The sequence below is a fragment of the Primulina huaijiensis genome, chromosome 13 (genome assembly GCF_012295235.1).
Source record: "Primulina huaijiensis isolate GDHJ02 chromosome 13, ASM1229523v2, whole genome shotgun sequence".
NCBI classification, from domain to species: Eukaryota; Viridiplantae; Streptophyta; class Magnoliopsida; order Lamiales; family Gesneriaceae; genus Primulina; species Primulina huaijiensis.
This window is the reverse complement of record NC_133318.1, coordinates 415,583-427,214: the sequence shown is the minus strand read 5'-3', so window position 1 is coordinate 427,214 and position 11,632 is coordinate 415,583. Positions and strand designations below refer to the sequence as shown.

Below are 11,632 nucleotides of genomic sequence, written 5' to 3'. Positions count from 1 at the left end.
TCCCTTTTATGAATTATTTTTATGAAAAAGATGAAAATGGTAAAGAAAGAGTAGGGCCTCCAAATACTGATGATTGGGAGAATGCAAAGGCTTTCGTACACTTTCTAAAAAAATTTTATGATGCCACTTTGGAGCTAAGTGCATCTAAAAGTCCTACTTCTCAAATGATTTATCAATCGATGATTGCACTAAAAGTTGAGATTGAGAGAAAGAAAAGTGATGATTCAGATCAAACTCTTAAAAAGGTAGCATGTGCAATGAAGTTAAAGTTTGACAAGTATTGGGGGAATTTGGATGATTTGAACCCTTTGATATTTATTGGAAATGTTTTGGACCCGAGGAACAAACTTCAAATGATCAAAGTCAGCATAAAAAAACTAGGAGGCACTCCTACAAGGATCCAAGAGTTCGTTGATAAAGTCAAACAAAACTTGGTAGCTTTGTGGATTGAGTTCAAGGGAATACATGATGTATTGAATGTTGAGAATCAAAGTATGCAAATAGAGTGTGATGGTGCATATGGTGATGTTAGTGGTGGTGGTGGTGGTCTTTGTGATGAATTGTTTGATGATGTGGAAGCACAGAACGAAGAAGAACAACTTCAAGAGATATCCAATGAAGTGGATAAGTACCTAGCCGATGAGATTGAAAAACGATCTAATCAATCTTTCAATCTTTTGGAGTGGTGGAGAGCAAGTGAAACTAGATACCCCATCCTTTCACTTATTGCCAAGGATGTTTTTGCAATTCCATGCTCAACCGTTGCTAGTGAGTCTGCTTTTAGCTTGGGCAAAAGAGTTGTGGATCCTTTTAGGAGCAGTTTGAGTCCTAAAATGGTAGAGGCATTGGTGTGCACCAATGATTGGCTAAGAGCAGATGAGTTCAGTTTTTGGAAAGATCCAACGGATGATGACCTTGAATTATATAAGGAAATTGAAGAAATTGAAAAGAGTGAGAGTTTTTCTATTTAATTAAGTTTAAAGTCATATCATATTTGTCATTATTAATCTAACATGAATTATAATGCTTTTTGCAGCTGCAAATGCCACTCAAGACCGTGCCAACATTCCATCTTCTGCCTCCACTTTGGTCTAACTTAAAGAGTAAGACTATATTTATAAGTTAATTTAGTTTTGAACTTTTGAAAGTCTTTTGAGATGTTTGAATTTCAACAAAAATGTTGTACTGAGACACAAATTTGTATTGGTTTTTAGATTTTGGACTTTTGTTTGAAAACGATGGATTTATGTTGGCTGTGGTTTAGATATAACTACTTTAGTTGAATGTGTTACGGTGCAGAAAAAAATAATTTTATTTTAGTCGAATAATGCTAGTACTAACATCGATCATCCTATACAAATTTCAGTGGAATAATCTATCATTTCAAATTTCAATTATCCAATTTCCTTGGCACCGACTTTTTTGTGAATTTCTTTTACTAAATAGTCTTTATGACGCTTCAGCGTAGCATATGTACGCACAAGAAAAAAATCTTTGGAGTTGGTGCATATTTTCCTTTGGCTATGTGTAGAAATGGAGATCAAAAGAAACTAAATTTAACTTGTTTGTATTTTCTTATGTTATTTGTAGGAATCTTGCCACGGAGTCCAAGCTATAATCATTTTTTTGAAACCTCGGGTACTTCTCATTTGAAAGTAGTATGGCATGAAACAAATAGTCCGAGGGTATTTTAGTCTCCAATGGTAATCTTAGTGTAATACTGTTTGTTTATGGTATGTAATTGTTCGACCAGAAGAACAGAAGAAATCATGTTAATTTGAAATGCTTTTTGGTAACTACAATGTAGCTCCAGTCTCCAGGGGGTGGTGATGTCTTCTTCCTCATTACTGCTCAATGTTAATGGTTCTTTGATCCTAGATTTAATACTTCTTACTCATCATTTATCTCCTACAAGATACCTACATTGAGTCATATGATTGTTTCATATTATAATTTCTGGTCTTGGATATTCGTTTGCTTTATAGTAAGTTTATATTTAAGAGTTTTTTTTAAAATAATTTCGGTATGGTCGGTATTTACCGATACCGTATCAAAAAATCGGTATACCGAATGTATTGGTAAGAACGGTATGAATTATATATCATGCCGAAATTTCGGTATACCGACATTTCGGTATACTGAAATTTCGGCACAATAACGGTATCTGTTTTTCGGGTACCGAAATTTTCGGTACGGTATACGGTTTTTTTGAAAAAAATCGGTATACCGTACCGAACCAGCCCTAGATAGTACCCCTAATAAGCATCCATGAAACTCAGCAGTTCATAGCCCGAGGTGGAGTCCACCAACTGGTCAATCCTGGGCAAGGGATAGTGGTCCTTGGGACAAGCTTTATTGAGGTCCCGAAAGTCCATGAACATTCTCCACTTCCCGGTGGACTTTGGCACCATTACCACATTCAAGAGCCATGTAGGAAATTGTATTTCCCGAATGTGGTCAGCTTGCAGCAGATCTTTCACATGTACATCAATAACTTTGTCCTTCTCAGGACCAAAGTGTCTCTTCTTTTGCTTCACCGGATGGGCTCCCGGGAGAATATTCAAGTGATGCTCAGCGATCAGGGGTGAGATCCTTGTCAATTCCTGCTGAGACCAGGCAAAAACATGAACATTATTTTTTTAAAAATTGATTAAACCTACCCGGGTGGATGAATTGAGGTCCCGAGCCACCCGGATCTGCTGGCTTGGTCCGATCTCTACAATCTCCCGCTCTTCCTCAGCTACAAAATCCACATCCTCCTTCTCTACTATTCTCCCTCCTCCCTCATCAAGTTTTGCCTTCTTCCCCTCCTTCCTGGCTTTACTCTGGTCCCCCCAGACTGCCTCCACATAACATTTCCGGGAAGAAGGTTGATCTCCCCGAACTTCACCCAACCGGCTTCCCAAAGAAACTTGATCTTTTTGTGTTAAGTTGATGCTACGGCCCTTAGCTCATTCATGGCAGGTCGTCCCAAAATAATGTTATATGATGACGGGGAATCCACCACGGTGAAAGTGGTCATCACTGTTTTCTTAAGATCCCGGGAGCCTAAAGTCAAAGGCAGGACAATCTCCCCTTCCGGATAAACAACATGGCCAGCAAAGCCAAAAAGCGCAGTCTCCACGGTTTCCAACTGAAAACCTTGCAAATCCATTTGCACCAGGGCATCCTTAAAAATAACATTAACAGAACTGGCCGAATCAACAAAAAGCCCTCAGAATATCATAATTTGCCACCCGGGCTTGAATGACCAAGGCATCATTGTGGGATAGATTGACACCTTTCAAATGGTTATTTAGTACACCCTCTTTTTATTTTCTTATGATTTTACCTTTTTTTCTGGCTTGGCTATGTGGGATAACCGAGCACGAAGTGCTTTTCATCATTCAGAGACTACGAGTGTAATATGAGCATCCGTTGAACCCCCCGTTGCGTATTGGTACTTATCGAGTATAGAATATACCTGCTTCTCTTTGTTCCTATGAACATAATTGTTCAATTATTATGAACAGAATAGAATAAATATTAACATAACACTTAATACCATAAAATATCTAAATTGTCCACATGGTGGATGAATTGGCCCACAAATATTACCCTGAATACGTTCAAGAAACATGGGTGATTCAGTTTGGATATTAGCTGATGACGGTCTTATATAATAAGTTTTTCAAGAGAACATGCTTTGCATTGAAACTTATTATTTTGAAAGATCTTCTAGTCTTTCAGCGCATGACCGTGTGTATTTTCTATAATTTTTCGCATCATTGTTGAACCAGGATGTCCTAATCGATCATGCCAATTGAATAATATTGAAGGATTATCAACTATCATGTTTGATTCAATTGGACTTATATGTGTATAATGCAATCCCGTATGGAGCATTGGTAGTTTTTCAACTACATATTTTTTTCCTGATTTATATGTAGTAAGACACATATATTTCTCATTTTCTTCATTTATTGTCTCAGTATCATACCCATGGGAATATATGTAATTAAAACTCAACAAATTTCTTTTCGATTGTGATGAATACAAAGAATCATTTATCAGAAATTTTGTACCATCAGGTAACAAAAATGTGTTTTACTACAACCTTTAATTAAGTCTACATGACCTGATATTGTATTCACCATTGTTTTTGTTGGTTTTAGTTCCAAGAAATATCTTCTATCTCAGTGAATAGTATGGGTTGTACCACTATCAAGTATGCAAACTTTAATGGGATTAATTCCTTGTTTAGCTTTGTTCGTAACATTTTTCATATTTGAATTTTTTTTAAAAATATGCAATGAAAATTTTTTTACTGACAATACATATGTAATTTATTGAAAAATATAACGCATATCATAATTATACAAAAAAACATTAGATATGAGCACATGAAAAATAAAATATTTTACATTTCTATTGCATCAATATATTGATCATTTTCAGATAAATCATTCACAAAATATGCAGCATCAAAATGAGTTGAATCATTTAAACGAACACCGTATTCAGTGAAATTGGTCTCTTTTTCTTTTCTCTTTATTGATTTTTTTATATAGCTTGCAAAGGTTCTCGAGGGCTTGACAAATACGAGACCAATGTCCTAGAGTGCCGCATCTAAAACATGAACTTTCAAATCGTTTTGAGTTGATTTTCATTAACACTAGTGTTCTCATGATGCCTTTTTAGTGGGTGGTTCGTGACGCCCTTTTGAGATGAGTTATAGAAGTAACTATCTCGATTATTTTCACGATCACTTCCACGTCCACATCCACGAGCACGACCTCGATTTCGATCTTGACCAAAACCTTGTATTTGACTTTGATTTTGGTTTCCAGGTTTAAATTCATTTTTACTTACAACATTTACTTCTGGAAATGTTGTTGATCCAGTGGGTCGGGACTGATGATTTCTCATCAGAAGCTCGTTGTTCTTTTCCGTCACAAGAAGACAATGCGATAAGTTCACAATATCTCGCAAATTTACGCACTATATATTGTTATTGTAGCGTTATATTTGATACGTGAAAAGTGGAAAATGTTTTTTCAAACATTTCTGATTCCGTAATCTCATGTCCACAAAATTTTAATTGCAAGATTATTCGATACATTGTCGAGTTGTAATCATTGACTTTCTTAAAATCTTGGAATCTTAAAGTATTTCATTCATCACGGGCGGTCGGAAGTATAACTTCCCTTATATGTTCAAATCTTTCCTTTAATCCTTTCCATAAAGCCCATGAGATATTTTTCAATGAGATATTCGCATTTTAATCTTTCATCAAGATGTCGACGAAAAAATATCATAGCTTTTGTTTTTCTTGTAATGATGAGATATCATTTTCTTTAATGGTTGCATTTAGACCCAATGACTCATGATACATTTCTACATCGAGAGTACATGACATATAATTTTTTCCCGTAATGTCGAAGGCAACGAATTCAAGCTTTGCCAAATTTGACATGCACACATGGTGGTATTTTTTCTTGTGTTTTGGAGCTTTGGCCAAATATGGAGATCTTTCGAGTATCGTGTTGATAACATATTAAAAGTAAATATTTACGGTAAAAAGTAAAAATCTCAAAATCACAAAATATATTAAACTATACACTTTATAAAATTTTCTCCACTCAATTGTGTTTTTCTTCACAAATTGAGAGACCTATTTATTGAATTTCTTTGAAAATAATCCAAAAATAAATACATCATTACATATATAGTCACACACTAATTTTCAATATTTACAACTCTTATTTTCAATATTCAATAATTTCAATTCTTATTTTCAACATCTATGATATTTTATCTGGAATCCGAGGTTGTCCATTCTCAACTATTTTCTTTAGCTTTCGGGTCAAACTAACTTTAATTTTCTTCGAATATATCGAGGAGAAAAAAAATTGGGGTCTTGAATTAGCATATGTGAGATAGATTGATCATGTCTATATATGTTGTGATAAATAATTTTTTTAACATAAAATTTTATATTATTTTATGAGTTGAATATATATATATAGATTCAAGGTGGGACAACTATTGAATACAAGGTGGGACAACTATTTAATAAAGATAATCTTTTCGCCTTTAATTATGATCGAGTCTCGAATTAATTCCAGGATTTTGAAGGGTTTGGGAAATAATGGTTTATCAATAAATTGGCGCTTTTGGATTACAAGATAAAGAAAGAATCGAAAAATATGGTCCTCATTTGTTTTTTGTAACCCTGTAATTCTTCAAAGTGAACTGTTCAAATCATTCCTTTTATTGAACGGAGACAAACGCATGTCGAGATTTGTGATAAAAACGAATTAATTGGACTTAGATGGTGACTCATTGGACTATAATTTCTTTTGCTTGTTAATTTTGACCCGTAACGAATCAGACTTTAGTACCTGCCTGAATCACAAATTTCTGAAGCAACACTGAAATAGTAATACTATATCTCTTACGCAGGAATTTTTCTGGTCCACTGTTTTTCAACTTCTTTTATTGAGATTATGATGCAACCGCGGTCCAGAAAGTTTTTTGGATTCCTTTGTAGTTAGTGCTCTCGTGGGAATTCTAAGTTGTTCAATGCATCCTAAATTGACCCACACTTGGTTTATTAGGCCTTTTTTTCTATGGATTCTGTCTGGACTTGGTGATCGTTCTTTGAGGAAACAAAGGAAGAATGTTGCCAATGTCTGAAGTAAACATGAAGGAGAACCGAACCCTTTATATATAGCAGATTCCGCTGTATGTGGCGAACCATGGTGGAGAAACAAGGGATGTAATTCCTTTTCCTCTGTAATAATGCAAGGAAATGCTTCAGATTCTTCATCTCTGGAACAATCTTTGGATGGAAAATTGCAGTCTGAGGGTGGAATAAGCGAGAATTATGAAGACACTTCCATACAATCACCAATCGCTATATCTTCGCATTCTGGTACCTATTCAGTATCTATCCTTGTAATTTATTTAAAAATTGTCCACATTAATTCTTGCATTATATTATTTCCAGTAACGTTTCAATAAACAATTCTTGATGCGAAGTGGATGTGATAGCTAGCATGATAGGTGTCCTGATCCCTTACGCTATATATTTTTTTCATCTCTGGATATCCATTTTCAAGAAATTAGTTTACCGGTGGAGGATGAGATGTATGGTATGCTGTCTTCTATGAGGAGCCACGTGGAATCTACTAGTGATTGGGTTGTCGGCTATTCAAGAATGAGTAGTTGTTTAGGGATTGTTGTCCATTTTGCTAAAAAAAATGTGATTGTTATATATGCCTCTTCTGAGGTGATAGTTTCTTGCAATACTATTTCTGGAAAATTTATATGCATGAACAATGCTAAGAGGTCTTGCATGTTATTCAACTTTGGTGTACACAATTTTATTAAATTTTGATCATGATTTGGCTCATCCAACTTAAATTTTTCCTATATAAGCTGCCCTTCCTACATTGAGGAGACATTATAGATGACTAACATAATAGGCACACATGATGAATGTGTTGTGTAATATTTGTATGACTTTTGAAAATATTTTGAGTAGGAATCAGAATCCTTACTGCTTGATAGAACTTATTTTACATAATTTTTACAGCAGAGATAGCTCTTGTAGTATTCTCTATTAACGTTCTTTCCGAAATCTTCAATCTCCAATTGAGTCCACGACTAAAGTGTTTGTTCTAGTGCAATTTAGAAGAACTTTACTGTTTGAGATCAAAATTATTTCACGGCTCAAAAATCTAAAATTCTTGTTGATGGCTGAAAAATCTTTCGAGGATTTTGATAGGGATTTTTTGAAAATAATGAGTAGTGGAGGCTAGGTTTAATGCCCTCCTTACTATATCTTGAACCCTTAACTTAATATTTTTAATTATAGGTTTAGGTTCCTTAATTAACATTAATGGACTTATTAATTAATTAATATGTTAAAGTTCATTAAGAAGTTTAATTAATTATCTTGTTAGACTGTAAAGCCCACCCGGGTGAACTTCGGCCCAGGCGGGATCCTTGGGTGAACTTCGGCCCAAGAACTCATGGGTGAACTTCGGTCCATGAAACTTTACTCATAGAACTCTCTAAGCCCTCCTGGCACAAGTACTTAGAGATTTGATACCGATTGACCTGCTCAATTGGTGAGCAAAATCAGAGAAAGGATCTAATTCTAGGCATTGGGGAGATCTTCAGTCTTATCATAAACTTGCTATGTAGCGAGCAACTAGTGCTTACTGTCGGATAGAAGGTGGTTTCGAAATCTTAGCTTTTTGAAGCTGGGAAGCAAGTCATTCTTGGCTGTTTTCTCAAGTTGGTGAATCTTTTTAGTGTTTCCAAATTCGGTTTTATCCTCCCTTTTGCACAAAAGTTCTCCTAGGATTAGAACCAAAGTTTGATGGTTAGAACCCTTGCAATTAATGGTTGTATTTTGAAAACTAAAGGTACAAACTTGAATTGATTATTCGGTTTTGGTTTTGTTTGTTCAAATGTTAATGGGAAAATGCATGCAGATATTGAATTGCGTATTTGTTAACGAGATGGGAAATCACGATTGCCTAAGTGAATTTTTTCGCCATTTGAATCCTGATTTCCACCTCAGTATTCACGACTGAACACTTGAGCACACTCTATAATTAATATGTTTACTATCACATGAAAAGCGAGTTAACAAATATAAATAAGAATGCGAGGACAATGGATCATATAATTTTCTTAAAGAAATTAACAAGGCTGCATTTGGATTCAAGCATTTCGTTTCAACAATTTATTTGAGTTTGGATTTGAAACGGCTCCAACAATTGAGAATTTGAAATATCTTCGTTTTGAAAGTTTAAAAGAGAAATAGGAACGATAAGCCATAGCGCAAATACATTCTTAAAAACCAGCAGGATATCCACCCTTTCTCGGGTCACTTACAGCAATTAGCTGCCCAAGATTTGACTTACTCAATTCTTGAACTATGAATTGGCATATTGATCCACCTGCAAGACTTTGCAGAACGTGGCCCTTCTTCTCTAGAGCAGCCCTGATTTGTTCTGAAACTTCAATGTGATCACCTATTGGCGTTGTCCAGTTCTCGAACTGCACTACATTAGGGATGAGCTACAGCAACAATAAGAAAAAAGTCTTATATCTATTTGGGAAAATATAATTAATTATTAAGTAATGACGATCATCAGTTACCTCATGATAGCATCTTGGATCCATAACAGAAGAGAGAGGATCCATTCCCCTCACAAAATGATTCAAGAAGACTTCTGTTGTTGCTGCAATTATCATTGCTCCTCCACTTGCCCCAGTTACTGCTTTTAGTTGTCCATCCTGTGACACAAAAATATTAAAATTGTAATATTTGTGGTATTGAGAAACACGAAATGTGACAATGTTATAGGATGTACATTGATTTTATTCGAAGTCTGCAGATGATATGTATACCTTAAGGATTATAGTTGGTGCCATTGATGATAAAGGTCTTTTACCAGGGACAATGAAGTTGGCAGGAGCTGGCGGTGGAACAATATTCGAACTATTTGAAGGCATCGAGAAATCATCCATTTCATTGTTTAGAATAATCCCTGTGCTTGTTGACATCAATTTAGAGCCAAAGTATGCATTGATAGTGGTAGTCAAGGAGACGGCATTGCGTTTCCTGTCCACTACAGAGAGGTGGCTGGTGCCGCGGTCATGGATCTGATTCCACCTATTAAAGAGAACAATAGAATTCAGAATTAAAATTTGAAATGGCATTTGGTTCCAGAAGAAAAGAGAATAATCTCTACCTTTCTTACCTTCCACCATAATGGCTGGAATTGAATGTCATATTGTCCAAGATAGTTTTTTTTAAGTCTGCAGCAAAATCTTTCGATACCATATCTTTCAGGACATCTTTCACATTGACGAAGTCAGGATCACCAAGATTCGTCCTCACCGCAAATGCATGCTTCAGAGCTTCAATTACTCTATGGGTCATAAGGGAATCAGAAATATTCGACAGCCCTCCATACCGATCCAGGATATTTAGAATCTGAATTAACAAAAATGAGAACTATATTAATAAATTTCGAACGACTGTGTCAAAAAAATGCTGTGGTTAAAAAATTGACACTGCTTCACTTACAAGTGACATTGCAGCACCACCGGAAGAAGGTGGAGGCATGCCAAGTATGTTGACCCCGAAAACTTCAATAGAAACTGGTTCTCTTATTTTAACTTGGTAATTCTTCAAGTCTTCCATTGTCAATATTCCTCCAGCTTTCTTCACATCTTCGACTAGTTTTAGCCCAATGGAGCCGTTATAGAAAGCTTTGATCCCATTTCTTGCTATTTCACTTAATGTTTTGGCTAGTTTCTTGTTGTAGCATGTATCACCTGGCTTCAGGAGAGAACCGTTTTTCGTGAATATTTTGCGAAGCCCTTTATCTGCCATGATTCCTGTCTCTGTTTTTGTCATCTGCATGTATAGAAAAGGTGATATTTTGAATCCATTCTGTGCCATTTGAGCAGCAGGTGTCACAAGTCTGTTCCAAGGAATTTTTCCATATATTTTCCAGACTTTATGAAGGCCCGCAAGTTCTCCTGGAACTGCTACAGAGAGGGCGCCGGTGTCTTTAAGAGCAGCATTTCCTGCATACATATTCTACAAGAAAAATACACGGTTCTTCACTGCATCGAAATTTAAAATTTCATTCCCATTTAATGTTCCTCCTAAAGAAATTGGATCTAACTAGGAGTCGAGTTTTGTGTTGGCAAGCACTTTGCAATGGAGTATCAAGTATGGATATTTATCTTACTTAAATGACAAAAACTGAAACTTTTTTGTATATTATAATTTATAAAGAAGTAAAGAACTAAAAACAAAATGAAATTTTGAGAGGCAGAAGTCACAAGATTACTGACTTGGGAAGCTAATTTTGGTGCGCTCTCCCTCATATCGAATGCTCGTGTCGTGCCATCAGCTGTTCGAACGAGCATAAACGCACCACCGCCGATGCCGCTAGATCCAGGGCTTACAACTCCTAGGCAGAGTGCAGCAGCCAGCGCTGCATCAACAGCATGGCCGCTTATGCGGAGGATCTCCACCCCAATAGTGGAGCATTGGCCATGATCAGCGGCCACAACGCCATTATGTGCCATGATTCTTTGGCGTCTTGGGCTGTCTGCACCTGAAATTAGTCTCACAAATGAAGGAGAAAATAAAAGAAATAGGCATAGTGAGACCAGCCACGGCAAGAACAGAGCTGCAAAGAGATAAATTCGTGAAAGTATTCAGAAAAGAACTGTTACTGCACTCAAATATTATATATCAAGAATTACAGATAATATTATTTATAAACCCTCACATGCCATGAGAACACTAAAATTGATATGAACAGGGCTTGATTTATCAATTTTGCAGCATCAATGATGAAGAAAATGCAGTGTGTATATGCGCACTCTGTTTATCAATGGCTTGTTTTTTGGACCAAAAGATAGTTGACTCGTGCTCAACACAAATAGATACAGTGAACTTTGGTTAAATATAAATGTAATGATTTTGACTTCTGCAAGGAAACTTACAAAGCAGTAAATACAAAGAATGTTTAAAAATAATTGCAAATATATAGATGGNAATTTCTTTGAAAATAATCCAAAAATAAATACATCATTACATATATAG

General features: G+C 35.7%; 1 protein-coding gene across 1 annotated transcript; it reads right to left on the bottom strand.

The window, feature by feature from the left end:
• Window positions 1–8,695: 8,695 nt before the first annotated feature.
• On the bottom strand, window positions 8,696–11,477 carry LOC140990963 (glutathione hydrolase 1-like). Its single transcript, XM_073460857.1, has 7 exons — window positions 11,316–11,477; window positions 10,873–11,213; window positions 10,094–10,612; window positions 9,765–10,000; window positions 9,412–9,676; window positions 9,160–9,297; window positions 8,696–9,078 (listed from the first exon to the last, which is right to left on the bottom strand). The coding sequence occupies exons 1-7, from the start codon at window positions 11,320–11,322 to the stop codon at window positions 8,851–8,853; spliced, it is 1,734 nt and encodes a 577-aa protein (XP_073316958.1). The 5' UTR covers window positions 11,323–11,477; the 3' UTR covers window positions 8,696–8,850.
• Between the last annotated feature and the right edge of the window lie 155 nt (window positions 11,478–11,632).

Excerpts from the sequence above, each read along its gene's own strand:
- LOC140990963 (XM_073460857.1), bottom strand. Across the intron at positions 10,613-10,872 it reads CACCAAAATTAGCTTCCCAA|AATATGTATGCAGGAAATGC; the intron begins GTCAGTAATCTT and ends TTTTTCTTGTAG. Across the intron at positions 9,079-9,159 it reads ATCCAAGATGCTATCATGAG|CTCATCCCTAATGTAGTGCA; the intron begins GTAACTGATGAT and ends TTGTTGCTGTAG.